General features: G+C 42.2%; 1 protein-coding gene across 1 annotated transcript in view; it reads right to left on the bottom strand.

The window, feature by feature from the left end:
- CIITA (class II major histocompatibility complex transactivator) overlaps nucleotides 1–13,670 on the bottom strand; it is a 58,919-nt gene that overhangs the window by 23,379 nt on the left and 21,870 nt on the right. Inside the window, exons 3-10 of the mRNA XM_044979916.1 lie at nucleotides 12,316–12,441; nucleotides 9,588–9,647; nucleotides 8,445–8,525; nucleotides 7,425–7,484; nucleotides 5,643–5,726; nucleotides 3,159–3,305; nucleotides 1,891–2,031; nucleotides 1,691–1,750 (exon numbers count right to left, since the gene is read on the bottom strand). Coding sequence (XP_044835851.1) covers nucleotides 1,691–1,750; nucleotides 1,891–2,031; nucleotides 3,159–3,305; nucleotides 5,643–5,726; nucleotides 7,425–7,484; nucleotides 8,445–8,525; nucleotides 9,588–9,647; nucleotides 12,316–12,441 — 759 coding nt within the window. The remainder of the gene's footprint in view (nucleotides 1–1,690; nucleotides 1,751–1,890; nucleotides 2,032–3,158; nucleotides 3,306–5,642; nucleotides 5,727–7,424; nucleotides 7,485–8,444; nucleotides 8,526–9,587; nucleotides 9,648–12,315; nucleotides 12,442–13,670) is intronic.

Genomic DNA, 13,670 nt, shown 5'->3' with positions numbered 1-13,670 from the left:
AGTTCAAACAGGAATTAATTTAGGGAAGTCCTTTGGCCTGTATTATACAAGATGTCAGACTAAATTACCACAATGGCCACTTCTGGCCCTATCGTCTATCAGTCTATGGAAAACTATACGAGGCTGCAGATCTTCTGTTGGGAGGCAGGAACTCTAGCTGCATCATCTGGACAGTGGAGTAAACTAGCGACTCCTCCTCTGGATGCTACAGGGTAGAAAGCCCACCAGCACCTCCTGGTGAAGCCTATTAATGGACTTTGCTTTCCAGGAGACAAGGAACTATGGCAGCAGCACAAAGAAACACCTTCACTACCCCCAGACATCAGAACCAACTTCAGTTAGCTCAATTTTCTGCAAGGGAATGGAGTTCACTGTTGATGGGAGGTGTGGTGGCTGACTAGGAAAGGGTAAAGCAGATGATTAGGTAGTGAGTAGGAACTGAATGCAGGAATGGATTAAACACAATTATGGGAAAGGTTGGAAGGAGGCAGTGAATGAATGGGAGGGGTTAAAGGACTGATCAGAAGCAAATAGATAAAAATAAGAGAATGGAAAACCTAAGGGAGTCTATAGTCAGGCATATAGAGAAGGATTAAATAGTAATAAGGCAAATAAGGCAAAATTTAATAGCAAAATTGAGGGAGAGCAAATAAATAGTTGTCATGCTGCCTCCTTCTCTGCTCCTGGGTCTGCATGATTTCCAGTTGGACTGTAAGATCAAGGCAAGGACTCATCTTAGGATGAAAAATGCCCAATTAATTTTGATGTGATGTGTAAATTAACAAAAATGAGTGGGTGCAATTGTTGAGCCCACAAAAATGTGTGTGTAACTTTTACAATTACTCCCACAGAAACCTGAAGGTATTTATGGATCCATCCACTGGGTCACCTTCAAAAATTTCACCTTCTTCTTAGGTACTTTTAGCTGTATAAATAGCCACTAGGGGGCAACCACACCTACTGTAACTAAGCAGCAATAGTACCAGTCAACAATGGAGATTACTTCCAGGCTTTGGTGCCTAGAGGGTAACACAATCAAAAACTTACAGCAGAGCTCCCTGGACTAACTAACAATGAGGGGAAAAGTTTCTGAGAGCAGACTGCTACTGCAGCTGGGAATTATTCATAGCCTGAATAAGGCTTTCTTTTGCTTATTATGAACCGATTTCTGTATCTGTTGTTTGACTTCTACAATCAGACTTTGGAGAAAAAACTTTTACTAAAAGAGGGTTGGCTTTTCTGTGTTGTTGCTGTTGTTTTTGTTGGACCATGTTAACTGCCAGTTAAGCCCAGTAAAGCAGTTAGTGTATAAAGCACCAACACGGTTTCTGATCTTGATGGTGATGGGATAAGTGTCAAAGCATGATTCTATAACCATTTTGGAAATGTTAAAGTGCTGGACTTTGGGGGGTAATGCAAAGGATATGGCCACTTCTGGACACACACAACTCCGTAGCTCTAACACTTGACTAAACAGACAGTTCTGCCTAGTGCCCTGGCTTAGACTGAGCTGTTAGGGAAAGGACCGTCAGCAACATTAGCAAATGCAGGTAATTTGTTATAAGAAAAACATAAGCAAACTGTGCAGGAAAAACTGGTGTCTGTGCAGAGAGAAACAATCTACTGTCTATGTTATATAGTATCTATGTTTCAGAGATACTGGACAGAAGAAAAGCCATCCTGCACTTACCAGCTAGGGTTGTGGGGAAAGCTGGTGATATCTGTAATGTTTCAGTGGGGGAGGAGGACACTAGAAATAAAAAAAGCAAGTTAATAGCTTTCTCTGTACAGCTACAAACAAATGTGATGAAAATCTGTGGTGCTTTATTGATAGAAATGATTTTATTTTCTGTCTCTGAAAAATGGCTGAAACACTACTGCATAACTCACCTGGATATATTATAATATTGGATGCACCATTCCCTACAGGCAAATTAATTATCTGCTGAGGAAGAACTGCAAAGCCGGATATCACTTGGATCCCTTTAGCACCAACAAGCAGACAGTCTGGGTTGGAATTTCCAGAAGACACTGGAATTAAGAGCAATAGAGTTACTCAATTTTTAAGCACCTCGATTCCTAATAGTGGGCTATCCTGCTCTCAGTGGTGTTCTTTATGCACATTCTCAGCTGAAGCATTCAGAATGGCAAAAACCTATTGCAAATTCATAGGGTACTGTAAAGATTGAAGAGCTCATTGCCAAAGGCATCCTATAGAGAGACATACTATTTACAGTTTACATAAATCATTAAGGCTAATGGCGCTCTTGCTGTGACACTGCAGGTTAATGTGCAGGAGGCTACTGTATGTAAACGAATGCATTAAGGAGTCTGAGATGCTGAGTTGCCCTCAAAGCGATTAGGAGACTCACGCATTATCACAGCCTTTCCATGTGATTCCGCTCACACTGCTGCATGCACCGGCAGCAAGCAAGCATTACTCCTCCGAATAGAATCAGCCCAAGAGTGCGTTCTGATGATGCACTGCTTGTAACTTGATCACCTGGCACAGCTCTGCAGCAGGTAGAGCTTCTGTAGAGCTGGTGCTGTGTTAACTAATATCAGCTACCTAAAGTCAGGTTCTCAGTTGCCTCCAGTCTCAAAGCTGTAACTCCAAACATTCCCTGGCTCATTAGATTTTGACAAATACAGCAGATGTACAAATCATGGCAAAACTAACTGAGTCTACAAAGCCTTTCCCAGGGACGCTGGCAGAAAAACCAAAGTCAAAACGAATTATAAAAAAAATCTGTTGAAGCACTGCTCTTACAGTGACCTTTAATTTTACTGACCACCATGGAATGAATTAACCAACCAATCTTCTGAGTGCTGCATTCAAAAGGATTTTCGCACTCACTTTCCCTTTGACTGAGCAGAGGAAGAGTAGTTTCTAACAGAGAAGGAGGGTAAGGAGGAATCTCTGCCTCTCCATCTTGTGGCAAGGAATGAAGGGGAGCTAGTTTTACTGCCCCACACCGAGAGGATTGGAAACAGCCTCCCAGCAGCCCCTTACAACTGTATGGGGTACAGAGAAGCCCCACCACCATGTCCTGATGTGAAGGAGATGGATGCGTGCTACAGTGAAGGGTTTGGGGGAAGAGTTTCACGTTTTCTTTCTATTGTGTAGGGGTAGAAAGCTGTAACTAAACTGTACATACCGGGCATCACAACATTTTTTCCAGTTGGATGTATACTGGTAACAGAAAACTGCATGTGCAGGTGAGACAAAGAGGTGGAGTTAGCTGGAGGGCTGTTCAGAGGCACTGCTACAAAACTGCCATTCACTGTAGACCCGGGGGACTCCACTTTAAAAAGCAAACAGTGTTAAAGGATGTTAGTTTCTTACAAAAGTCAGACAGACCACAGAAGATCTTGCAGGATAAGACATAAGTCACCTGATATTCATCAAATCAGCAAGGTGTTTTGAGCTGCCAAAAAAACAGTATCCAAACTCTGAAGTCTATTGACGTGTTTAGCAGAACTTCATGTAGCAGCCAGCTAATATGGCAGTAGGAATACAGCATGTATGTCGAAGATTCTGCAGTGCCTTCACTAGTTTAAAAGAACACGTTCAGTGTTCCTGGCCCATTCTCCTCCTAAATAGCTCCAGGCATGTAAATATTCAGACTCAGTGAAAATTATTACCAAATATGAGGTAATGAGCCAATACGACAGCTTGTTGCACTCAGTTTCCCAGACATGGTACTCTGCCCTATATGCTGCTGAGGAGGCCGCATACAGTAAGGCCCCTCATCTTGGCTCTCTGCCTAGGTCTTACTGGGGAAGTACGGATGGCCAGACTTCCTTAGAAAAGTTTTGCATAAACAATGACAAACTTTCTTTAGACAAATGAAACTACCTCTTATGCCTGCCTGATTATACAAACTTCATAACTTATAAGGGTTTGAAAAGGTGCTCTGTCCTGCATGCAGTATTTGGATCAGGAACTTTCTGTGCATGCTACATAATAAACAGTTTGATAGTCTGTATTGCTATGTGCACCACTGACTCATTAAAGCAATCAGAGAAATAGTTTTAAATGTAAGAAATATTTGTCCTTGTTTATTTTGAAATAATCTGCTAATGATACAGATACAATACAGTAACTCCTCACTTAAAGTCGTCCCGGTTAACGTTGTTACATTGCTGGTCAATTAGGGAACATGCTCATTTAAGGTTGTGCAATGCTTCTTTAACGTTGTTTGGAAAGTCGCCTGCTTTGTCCACTGCTTGCAGGAAGACCAGCCCATTGGAGCTAGCTGTGGGGCTTGGAACCAGGGTGGACCGGCAGCCCCCCTATCAGCTCCCCGCTCCCCTAAATTCCCTGTGCGGCAGCTGCCCAGCAGGCTGTCAATCGGCAGTTCAGCTGTCCTTCCCACTACTGCCATGTGCTGCTCCTGCCCTCTGCCTGGGAGCTGCTCCTGGGAGCTTCCTGCTTGCTGTGCAGGGGGGAGGGAGAGAAGGGGGCTAATATCAGGGTGTCCCCCTCTCCCCTGCTCCTGCCCCCTGCCTACCCCATCCATAGAGCAGGGGGAGACACAACAGGGCTCAGGACAGAGGGAGCTGGATGCCCTGGAGGTTTTTCGCCTTACTCTGCAGCATGGGGCACGGGTCACTTGCTGGAGGAGTCTCTGCAGCTTGAGGTCTTCAAACCACAATTTGAGGACTTCAATAACTCAGACATAGGTTAGGGGTTTGTTACAGGAGTGGGTGGGTGAGATTCTGTGGCCTGCGTTGTGCAGGAGGTCAGACTAGATGATCATAATGGTCCCTTTTGACCTTAAAGTCTATGAGTCTATGAGCTTGCTGGCCGCAGCTGCTCTCTCAACTTCCTGATATATTTAAAAAGGCAGTGTACTTAGAGTGGGGTCAGCGTACTTTAAAGGGACAATGTGTGTCTCCCTCACTCTCACATACATGGTGTGTGTCTCTGTCTCTCTCCCCTCCCTCCATTCGTGCTGCCTTGTAGAGTGTGAGGCTACATTAACAACAATGTGTTAACCCTTGAGGGCTCAGCCGAGTGCTAGTTCATCATTTAGTAATAAGGCATTCCCTGGGAAATATCCCACCCTCTTCCACCCTCTGACTCCACCACTTCAACCAAGCTTCACAATCATCATTGATGCGTACAGTATTAAATTGTTTGTTTAAAATGTATACTGTATATAAGTTTTTTGTCTGGTGAAAAAATTTCCCTGGAACCTAACTCCCCCCCGCCCATTTACATTAATTCTTATGGGGAAACTGGATTTGCTTAACATCATTTCACTTAAAGTTGCATTTTTCAGGAACATAACTACAATGTTAAGCGAGGAGTTACTGTACTGTACATTTTGATTTTGCTGACCCCAACACTTCCAGTATGTTTGGGCAAGTCTCTAGTTCATGGTGAGGGTACCAATACAATAGGATTTCCTTGGAGTAATCTCAGCTGTAAATAATAAATATATAAATGATAAGTAATAACAATAGGTGGTCCTATTTTATTTAGAACTTGGGTAAATATAAACCCCTCATGCATTGCTGGCATATATTGAATTTTCAAAGGACTGGTATGGTATGTTTGGCTTTACAGGGTTACTCACTTGCTCTCACTTTATCAAATGCAAAATGAAGTTATGAGGCATTTTCAAAGTGCTCACCTCTTTTCTGGCAGCTAGCTCTTACATCCCCAACAGCTCTGCTGCCTTCTGTAGATACTTGTTCCATCACCCTCTTTGCTGCATCTGTTAAGATGGAGACAGTGACACTATCTGAGCAACCTCCATAAATGCCACAAAACTATGTCCTACTTTGCAAAATTTAAGAATTAGCTCTACAACTGTGCCTCAGATTGCACACTACTGCACAGGCTGAGTTCTCTGGACCCAGGGCCATCTTTTCATTATGTGCAGCTATAGCATTTAGCACCCACATCCCCGACGGAGATTGTAAGCATTACTGAAATACAAATACATCCTTAGAAATGCATGATATAAAAAAAGAAATTGTATGGGTGGTTTAAAGTCAATACACGGGGTTAATCCGCAGGCAATTTTAACATGATCTTGGAGCTTCATTCAGTACAGATAGGGAATGTGCTACCTGAATAAACCACAAATAGCAGATAGCAATTCACCAAGGACTTTATTTAGTTTTTCAAGTGTATTTTCCACATTAGGGGTGGCACAATACCCTTGCTTTGTTCACAAAACTCCAACTGACACTGTGATGGGCTACCTTGTGTGTGGCTGGCCCTTCTGAGACCATTTCCCAGTCTGAGTGCACCCTTTTCAAATGACAGGCCCATGCCTCCTGCGGTGGGGATCCTGCAATCCTACCACTCTCTGACTGGGCTTCTGGGTTGCACCCCCAGGGCTGCTGTGATATTTAGCAAGCCCTGGAGGCTTGACACCTGCAAGAGTTTCCCTTTGGGAGTCTGTGGGCATTGACAGTTTGCAGCGACACAGAAGCAGCTTCGTCAAAACAACGTATGATTTATTTGCAAAAGAGCTCACAGCACTCAGAGTAATGGATTTTAAAGCAAGTGACTGACCTACACCTGGCCACCCACACAAGCTCCTAGATAGACAGGTCTTAGCCTTGGTGTCTCCCACTCTCTTGGGGACCAAGTTACAGCCTGCTTACTGCAGATCCTGCCTTGGATCAGTCTGTGTTAGCCTAAAGCAACCAGTAACTCCACCCACCTCTCCACAGCTGCAGGGCAGATCTTTTAAGTGATCTGTGTCTTCTGACCTCCAGGTTCTCTGCCTTGGCAGAAGAGCGAGTAAACAGGATTCAGTGAGGAGTTGCCTCTCTTCACAGCTAGTAACCTAACTATTTTTGTGTTTGTTAGGATGATCTTTATCTGAATGGCCCTTTCTGCTTGGTTCCTCCCATTCTGATCCAAGTCCAGAACAAGTAATCCATCAAACACACATATGCACATACTCATAAGAAATAACACAGATATTTCACAGTTTTCCACAGTACCACAGTACTTCCCTCTGCTAGATGGAATCAGAAATGCTTCACTGTGCCTCGTAGGCTTTCTGTTGCTAATTGCTAATGGAATTCTCCTTTCACTCAAACAGTGGAGGCCTGTGCTTTTGGAACAGCAGGATCTAAGTTTTGCCCTGCCATGAGGCATTTCCAAGGTGTGCAGTATTATGACCACTGATATATCTAGGTGGCCATAGGTTTGTTACAATAACAATTAGATTTGGGTGTATGGATTAAGGGCAGAATATGACCCTAACCCAATCTGTGCTATTCTTTAGCATTAAGCCAGAGAAACCCACCGTAATGATATGTCATCATATTAGCATATCCAACCTTTCCCAAGTATGCAGGAGTTACAGTACTTTTGTTTAATACCTCGATAGTGTTATGGACATCAGAACAACAGGGAAGGTACACTCAAAATCCTTCAGCCAATAACTCACCCGGTCTCGTGCATTTGGGCTTGGAAGCATCGGAGTAACTCTCTGCAGTGCTCACGAATGCTAGAAGTAAGAAAGTTATAGTCCGTGATGTAGGTTGAATCTAGTTTGATAATTCAAGGTTTCTGTTAGTGGAGCCTAATTTATGCATGTTAAATAAGATGGGAAGTTAGCAGAGGCATAACCAGAGTTCTGTGCATGCTATAGCCAACCTCTTGTGGCAGACTAGAAATTCTGGTCCCTTAGAATATGTGCTAACTACTTATGCTTAACAATCTGTTCCATCTTGCATTTAGCTGGGATGCTCAGAGGACCTTACCCAGACCTGAAAAGGAGGAACTCTGTGTGGCTCGAACACTTGTCTCTCTCACCAACAGAAGTTGATCCAATAAAAGATATTACCTCATTTGCCTTGTCTCCCTCAAAATTCTGAGGCAGCTTCAAATTACCTCAGAAGTGGAGGTTTTTAGCATATTAAATATGAAAGCGAGTAGTCTGGGTTATTTTACTCTGACTGTACATTTTTGAATAGGGTGCAGATTTGTGTATCAATAACCCTGAGTGATTTGTTTGTTTGTTTTTTAATAAAAAAGGAATAATGCAGTTGATACTTACTAAGCTAGAATTAATCAAAAGCAAAACTAAAACATTGCCACATTGGTGCAAAGCAAAGCTAGGGGTTATAAAAGCTAAAAACACGCTCACAGTGCCATGTTACATGCCAACAAATCATTGAAAATATCAGAATAAAATAAGGAGCATTTTTTAATTGATTCTAATGCACATCAGAGGAAGAGTGGACAAGTCACCACTGGTTTAAGTGGGCACGGCTTCACTGAATTCAGAAGAGTTGCAGCTACTTATGCTAATGAAGAATTTGGCATGAGAGGGGCACCAGTGTTCCTTTAAAAACAAATGTCCCTGCCATGCAGGTAGTTTATGGTTGCATGGAAGGAACTTTAAAACACTCCAGGTCCCTAGGTGAATTGCTCCTGGCGATGCCACAAATGCAGTTTCACTTACATCGTTTCTGACATTTTTGCTTCTTCATCTCTGTAAAACCCTCTGTAGTTTCATTGGCCATTTCATCCAAAATGAGTTTTCCTGTTAAACAAAAACAACTTATTGCCAAATCTGAATTAATAGGATCCCAAAGGATACTGCAAAGTTAAAAACTAATTTCAAGCTCCAAATGCATAGTGTCCTGATATCAAGATAAATTCTGTAAATAAAAGATTGGGAGTGTATGTGTACTATAAAGTGTACTCCAAATCTGTGAAGGATGCAACATCCACAGAAATCGGATTTGGTCACCTTGGTGAACTTCCACAGTGCAGAAGATCATCACACACTCAGGAATCTAGTTGTTAAATTTAAGTGCTTCAGAATGGTCTAGTGACCAACAGGGAACTAGAAATCACAACTATTGGGTTCTCCCTTCAGCTGAATCACAGACTTGCCATGTGACCATAGGCCAGTCATTTAATCTGTGCCTCAGTTTTATATCCCAAAGGATTAGTTCCAAGGAGTCATAAAGATCTGTTCAGTGAAATCATTTGTGTTATCAGAACTGACATGTTGCTGGGTTCATTCTTTAATTTAAACTACAAATACTTCAGTCCAACCATTGGCCCAATCTTGTTTCCACTGAGGTCAACAAGAATTTTGCCATTAACTAAAAGAGCAAAATCCAAGCCAAAAATAAGTCATGCAACTTTTAAAAAGTGTTAATAGGAAGCAAGTAAATATTGTCCCAGTCATTTGGCTGCTGCTCCACACTGCCATGGATAGACCAAAAGTCTCATAGCCAGGATTCTACTCTTGGCTCTGCCACTGATTTAGACTCATAGACTTAATGGCCAGAAGTGACTATCATAATCATCTCATTATACCTCCATAAACTTATCAAGCTCAATCTTGAAGCCAGATAGTTTTTTGCCCCCACTGCTCCACTTGGAAGGCTGTTCTATAACTTTACTCCTCTGATGGTTAGAAATCTTTGTCTAATTTCAAGCCTAAACTTATTGATGGCTAGTTTATACCCATGTGTTCTGTGTCAACATTGGCACTTAACGTTAATAACTCACCCTCCATGTTATTTATCTCTCTGATGTACTTATAGAGAGCAATCATATCTAAACTTTGTCCCATGTGTTAAAACCTTACCAAAAATGTCTTCCATCTGTCTCTCCTGCTGATCTTTGAGCACATATTCTGCTAATCCAGCTAATAAGAAGGGGAAAAAAGAGCACAATGGTACGGTAAATGACACAATTAAGAACAAATTATTGTAGATTATTCTCATGTACAAAAGTCCAAGGTCTGAAAGGAAAGTAAGAAATGTACATTAGTTTTACTTATTAAATAAATGTAGTGTTCAGGAAGTGCAGGGCACAAGAAATAGGAAGTTAACACAGGAAGTGTTGATCAGGAAAGTATCATTAATGGAGTTTTTTTCTCCTTGACAACCAAAACATTTCCAGCAGTCAAGAGTGACCATTTTGCTCATGAGATGTACAAACTGATTGAAATAACACTAGCTAGTATATTGTGTGTGCATGTGTGTGTGTGTGTGGGAGTATAGACACCTCTTTTATTTCAAAGAAGGACAGTTGTTTAAAGCAATTTTCACTCCTGTGATTGGGAAGAAGTCACCTAAGAGCCAAGCAAAAGGATTTCACATGTACTTGTTAATAAAACTCAAACTGGAAAGACCCATTACTACTTTAGAAAAGCAGTAAGTTAGGGTTCCCAGCCATACATTCTATGGGTCTGGTCCTACAGCTCTTATTCATACCAGCAAGCTTCACTCCTATGAGTGACTACTCACTTCAGTGGTTCAGGTCCTATGAGATCAATTCTGCTCTTAGCAAGTCAATGGAAAACTCTTATTGCTTTCATTGAGAGCAGGAAATGGCCCTAATTACTTATATTTATTGAGACAATTAATAATCATACACATATTCACAATACAATATATGTATCTAGCATCATTAATACAAAAAGCGTGGGACACAGAATTGCCACTTTGATGTGGCACATCTTATGAACACTGACTGTTAAGCTAATTTATACTTTTTATATTTAAGAAATATAGCACTTTTAGGTGACCTAGGTGTTTTGAATATTTTTAGGGGGGTATCAGGGTGGGCTTTATTGAAAAACATTAGATCTTAATCATGCAGTTAGACAAAATAAGACTGAAGTTAGACATTACTAATTTACTGCGATCAAATTATAACTTGTAAGGAACCAGCATAGAGAGGAAGGAAAAAGTAACAGTATTCATAGCTGATGTGCAACTTCCCCCCATGATAATCAGGGTCCAGACACCCCAAACACAGAACAGAAAGTTTAAACCCCCAAAAAGAAAGGTTACATCAATGGATTGCATGCTGTATTATTGTACTATATACATATATTAAGTAAAGTCTTTTGTGAAAGCTTGTAATGGTCTCAGTTTGATGGTCAAGATAGGTATACAGACTGTAGTTATGAATCTGCTCAACCTCACCTCACAGCAGGGTGGTGAAGCAGTCAAGCAGGGAGGGTCACCTTCCAAGCCCAGTTGTTTACAACGAAACCAGCTTCAAGTACTCACCCCAAATTTCCAGCCCAAGAAAAGACTATGGCGGACCATGAAAGTTAATGGGAAGACAATGAGACCTCCCAGCTATCAAGTTGAGAGGGAATTGCTCCCTTTCTGAATGACCATTACTACCATGCCAGGGGGAAGGGGAGGAGGAAAAGAAGCCATTTAAAAAGGAGGCTTGAAACTGAATTTTTCACCTAGAATCTGAGGGGAGCCTCTAAACAGGAAGCTGTCTGCAAAACTCTGGATCCCTGCTTAGCTAGGGGGTTTGCTAGGAAACTGTTCAAAGTCAGGGTGGCTTGCCAGCCTAGGCAAGTGAGGCACTGCCAATCGAATTCCCACAAGCTACAGAATACATTTTGTATAGTCTTTGTTATGTAATTAATAAATAAATATATACATACAGATTTAAGGATAAATTGTGAGTTGATTTAAATGTCAAAATTCCCTCTCTCTGGTAGTGAAGCCGGAGAGTTTGCAGAACATAGTGCTGCGTGAAGCTCAAATCCTGGTATAGCTAATTGTGCCTCATTAAACTGACTTGTTGCTGGGGCAATTTACCATGCTCAGGTGTCACTTTATAAGGGTGTTGCTGTGGAAACTACTGCTTGGCGAGGCCACAGCAAGATTCTAGCAGTTAAATCCCGGCTGCAGGGGTTTTGCAGGGAGCAGAGACGGGACCTGCACCCTGTGCCTCCCCAGCCCTCTCCCATATGGAGCAGGCCCTATATGTGTGCACAAGGAGCCAACAGGGACAGCCCCAGCTCCATCTCTGTAAATAAGATAAGCTGGTTTAATGGCAATAGGTAATTTGTATTAGAAAAGGGATTTTATCTAATATGGAAGTGTAAAGCCTGAGGTCATGTCTTTGTGTTTATTTTCTGTGACTTATATGCAATCTCTCTCTCTTACTAGTTCATCTTTGAGTCTGTGGTTTTTCTATGAAAGAAACTGCCTGTTTATTTTTACCCCAAGCAGATCTCTGTTGCTCAACCTGTGTGGAGCATGGGTGCCAGAGTGAGCTGATCACTGGGGAGCTGGTTTCATGTGTCTGGTAGGTAAGAACTCAGGAAGGATGGATTTAGGGTGACTTGGGACTTGAAGGGCTTTTGGTGTCACCCTGCAAGGAGTAACTAGGCTGATGGAAACCAAGGTAAGATTTTGTGCTTGTGGCCAGGTTGCTGGTGTCAGAGGTCTGAAACAAAGTGCCACAGCATAAAGGCACTCAAGGTTATAGGGAAGAACCCCTTACTGGTCTAATTATCTCCAAAACATTACACACACCCCAAAAAAATCTCATACCTATTCTAGAATAAGCTTCCCCTGCATTTGAAAAGATAGATTCTTCCACACTTTCATTGCTTTCCATTGTATAAAAGACATCCAAATTGCTGAAATGATCATGGTTGATGGTATCAATTTCAGGGTCTAGAATAAAAAGAAGTTATAATTAGGTCAGTGAATGCCATGGCCAGGGTAAAGAAACTCAGGGGGCAGGACAAGTCAAAAAGGCAGAATTATTAATTCTCTCTCAAGTATTCATTCTGTGGTGGTTTTGTGATAGATGTTGGTTCACTAGGAACTGACTCAAGATCAACCCCTTGCACAGGAATGGAAACCACATTGGGCTAACAAATCTAAGTAAACTGCTTAAAAGTCTGGGCCTGATTTTCTGCTCACACTGGTGACAATCAGGAGTAAAGTAACTGATCAAGTCAATGATGCTTCACTGGTGTAACTAAGAAGACAACCAAGTCTTTAGTCCTTAACTCATCCTGCTTTCAGACTTTGCTGCATAAGCAAAGCCCCATCTGTACAGACAAATTCCTGCAGGCGTCAGTCATAGTTGGGAGTTCAGAGGGCTCCTGATCTCAGACCAGCAATAATTAAGCATGAGATGACTCAGATTCTGAAGTCTGATTCTCCACTACTTTGTACTATTCTGACTTGGTAACATGCTACTCTAACTTGGCCCATAGAGTGACTACAAACATGAAGGCAGAGGAGAATCATGCTCCCCTCTGCTAAGAGCTGGGACTTCCTGTCTGTTTTTAAAAAGCTGTTTAGCTACTGTCTTAGTACAAGGTACTGAATCAATTTATAGTAAATGGTGTTTTTAAGAGAACACGCCTGGGGTCTGAAGGCCTTTGTCCGGTCTCAACATTCAACATACATTGGGTCCTGTGGAAATACTAAGACACCAAATTAACAGAGCTACAGATGGTCCACACCCCCCCCCCCCACGGCAGAGAAACCCAGAGGAGGAGTACAGTGAGGGCAGGAAACTGCATGAGGTCAACAAGGGTATAGCCCACCAGCCTACTACTGCAGATTGACAACTGCAATCACAATGACATCCTCAGGTAGGATTGGGTTTGATGGTCAGGGAATGGACAGGAAACAGTCTCCAACCCAATTAGTCCTGGGAATTGGGAAGGGAACCCCCAGATGCATAGAGAGATGGCCTCCTCCCAACCTTGTTTAAGAAATGCTGTGACTGGCCAAATCCCCCACAGCTGCTAGTACATTGGTCATCTACCTCAAGGTTTAAGGTCAAATCCTGGATCACCAGAGGAAATTAATTTACTAGTTTTGTTATGGCGGTCTGTCTCCGCTAAAGTCTCTGTTTAGTAAAGACACCAGCCTGAAGTTGCAGA

The sequence above is a fragment of the Mauremys mutica genome, chromosome 11 (assembly GCF_020497125.1).
Source record: "Mauremys mutica isolate MM-2020 ecotype Southern chromosome 11, ASM2049712v1, whole genome shotgun sequence".
In the NCBI taxonomy this organism is placed as follows: Eukaryota; Metazoa; Chordata; order Testudines; family Geoemydidae; genus Mauremys; species Mauremys mutica.
This window is presented reverse-complemented; position numbering and strand designations above follow the sequence as displayed.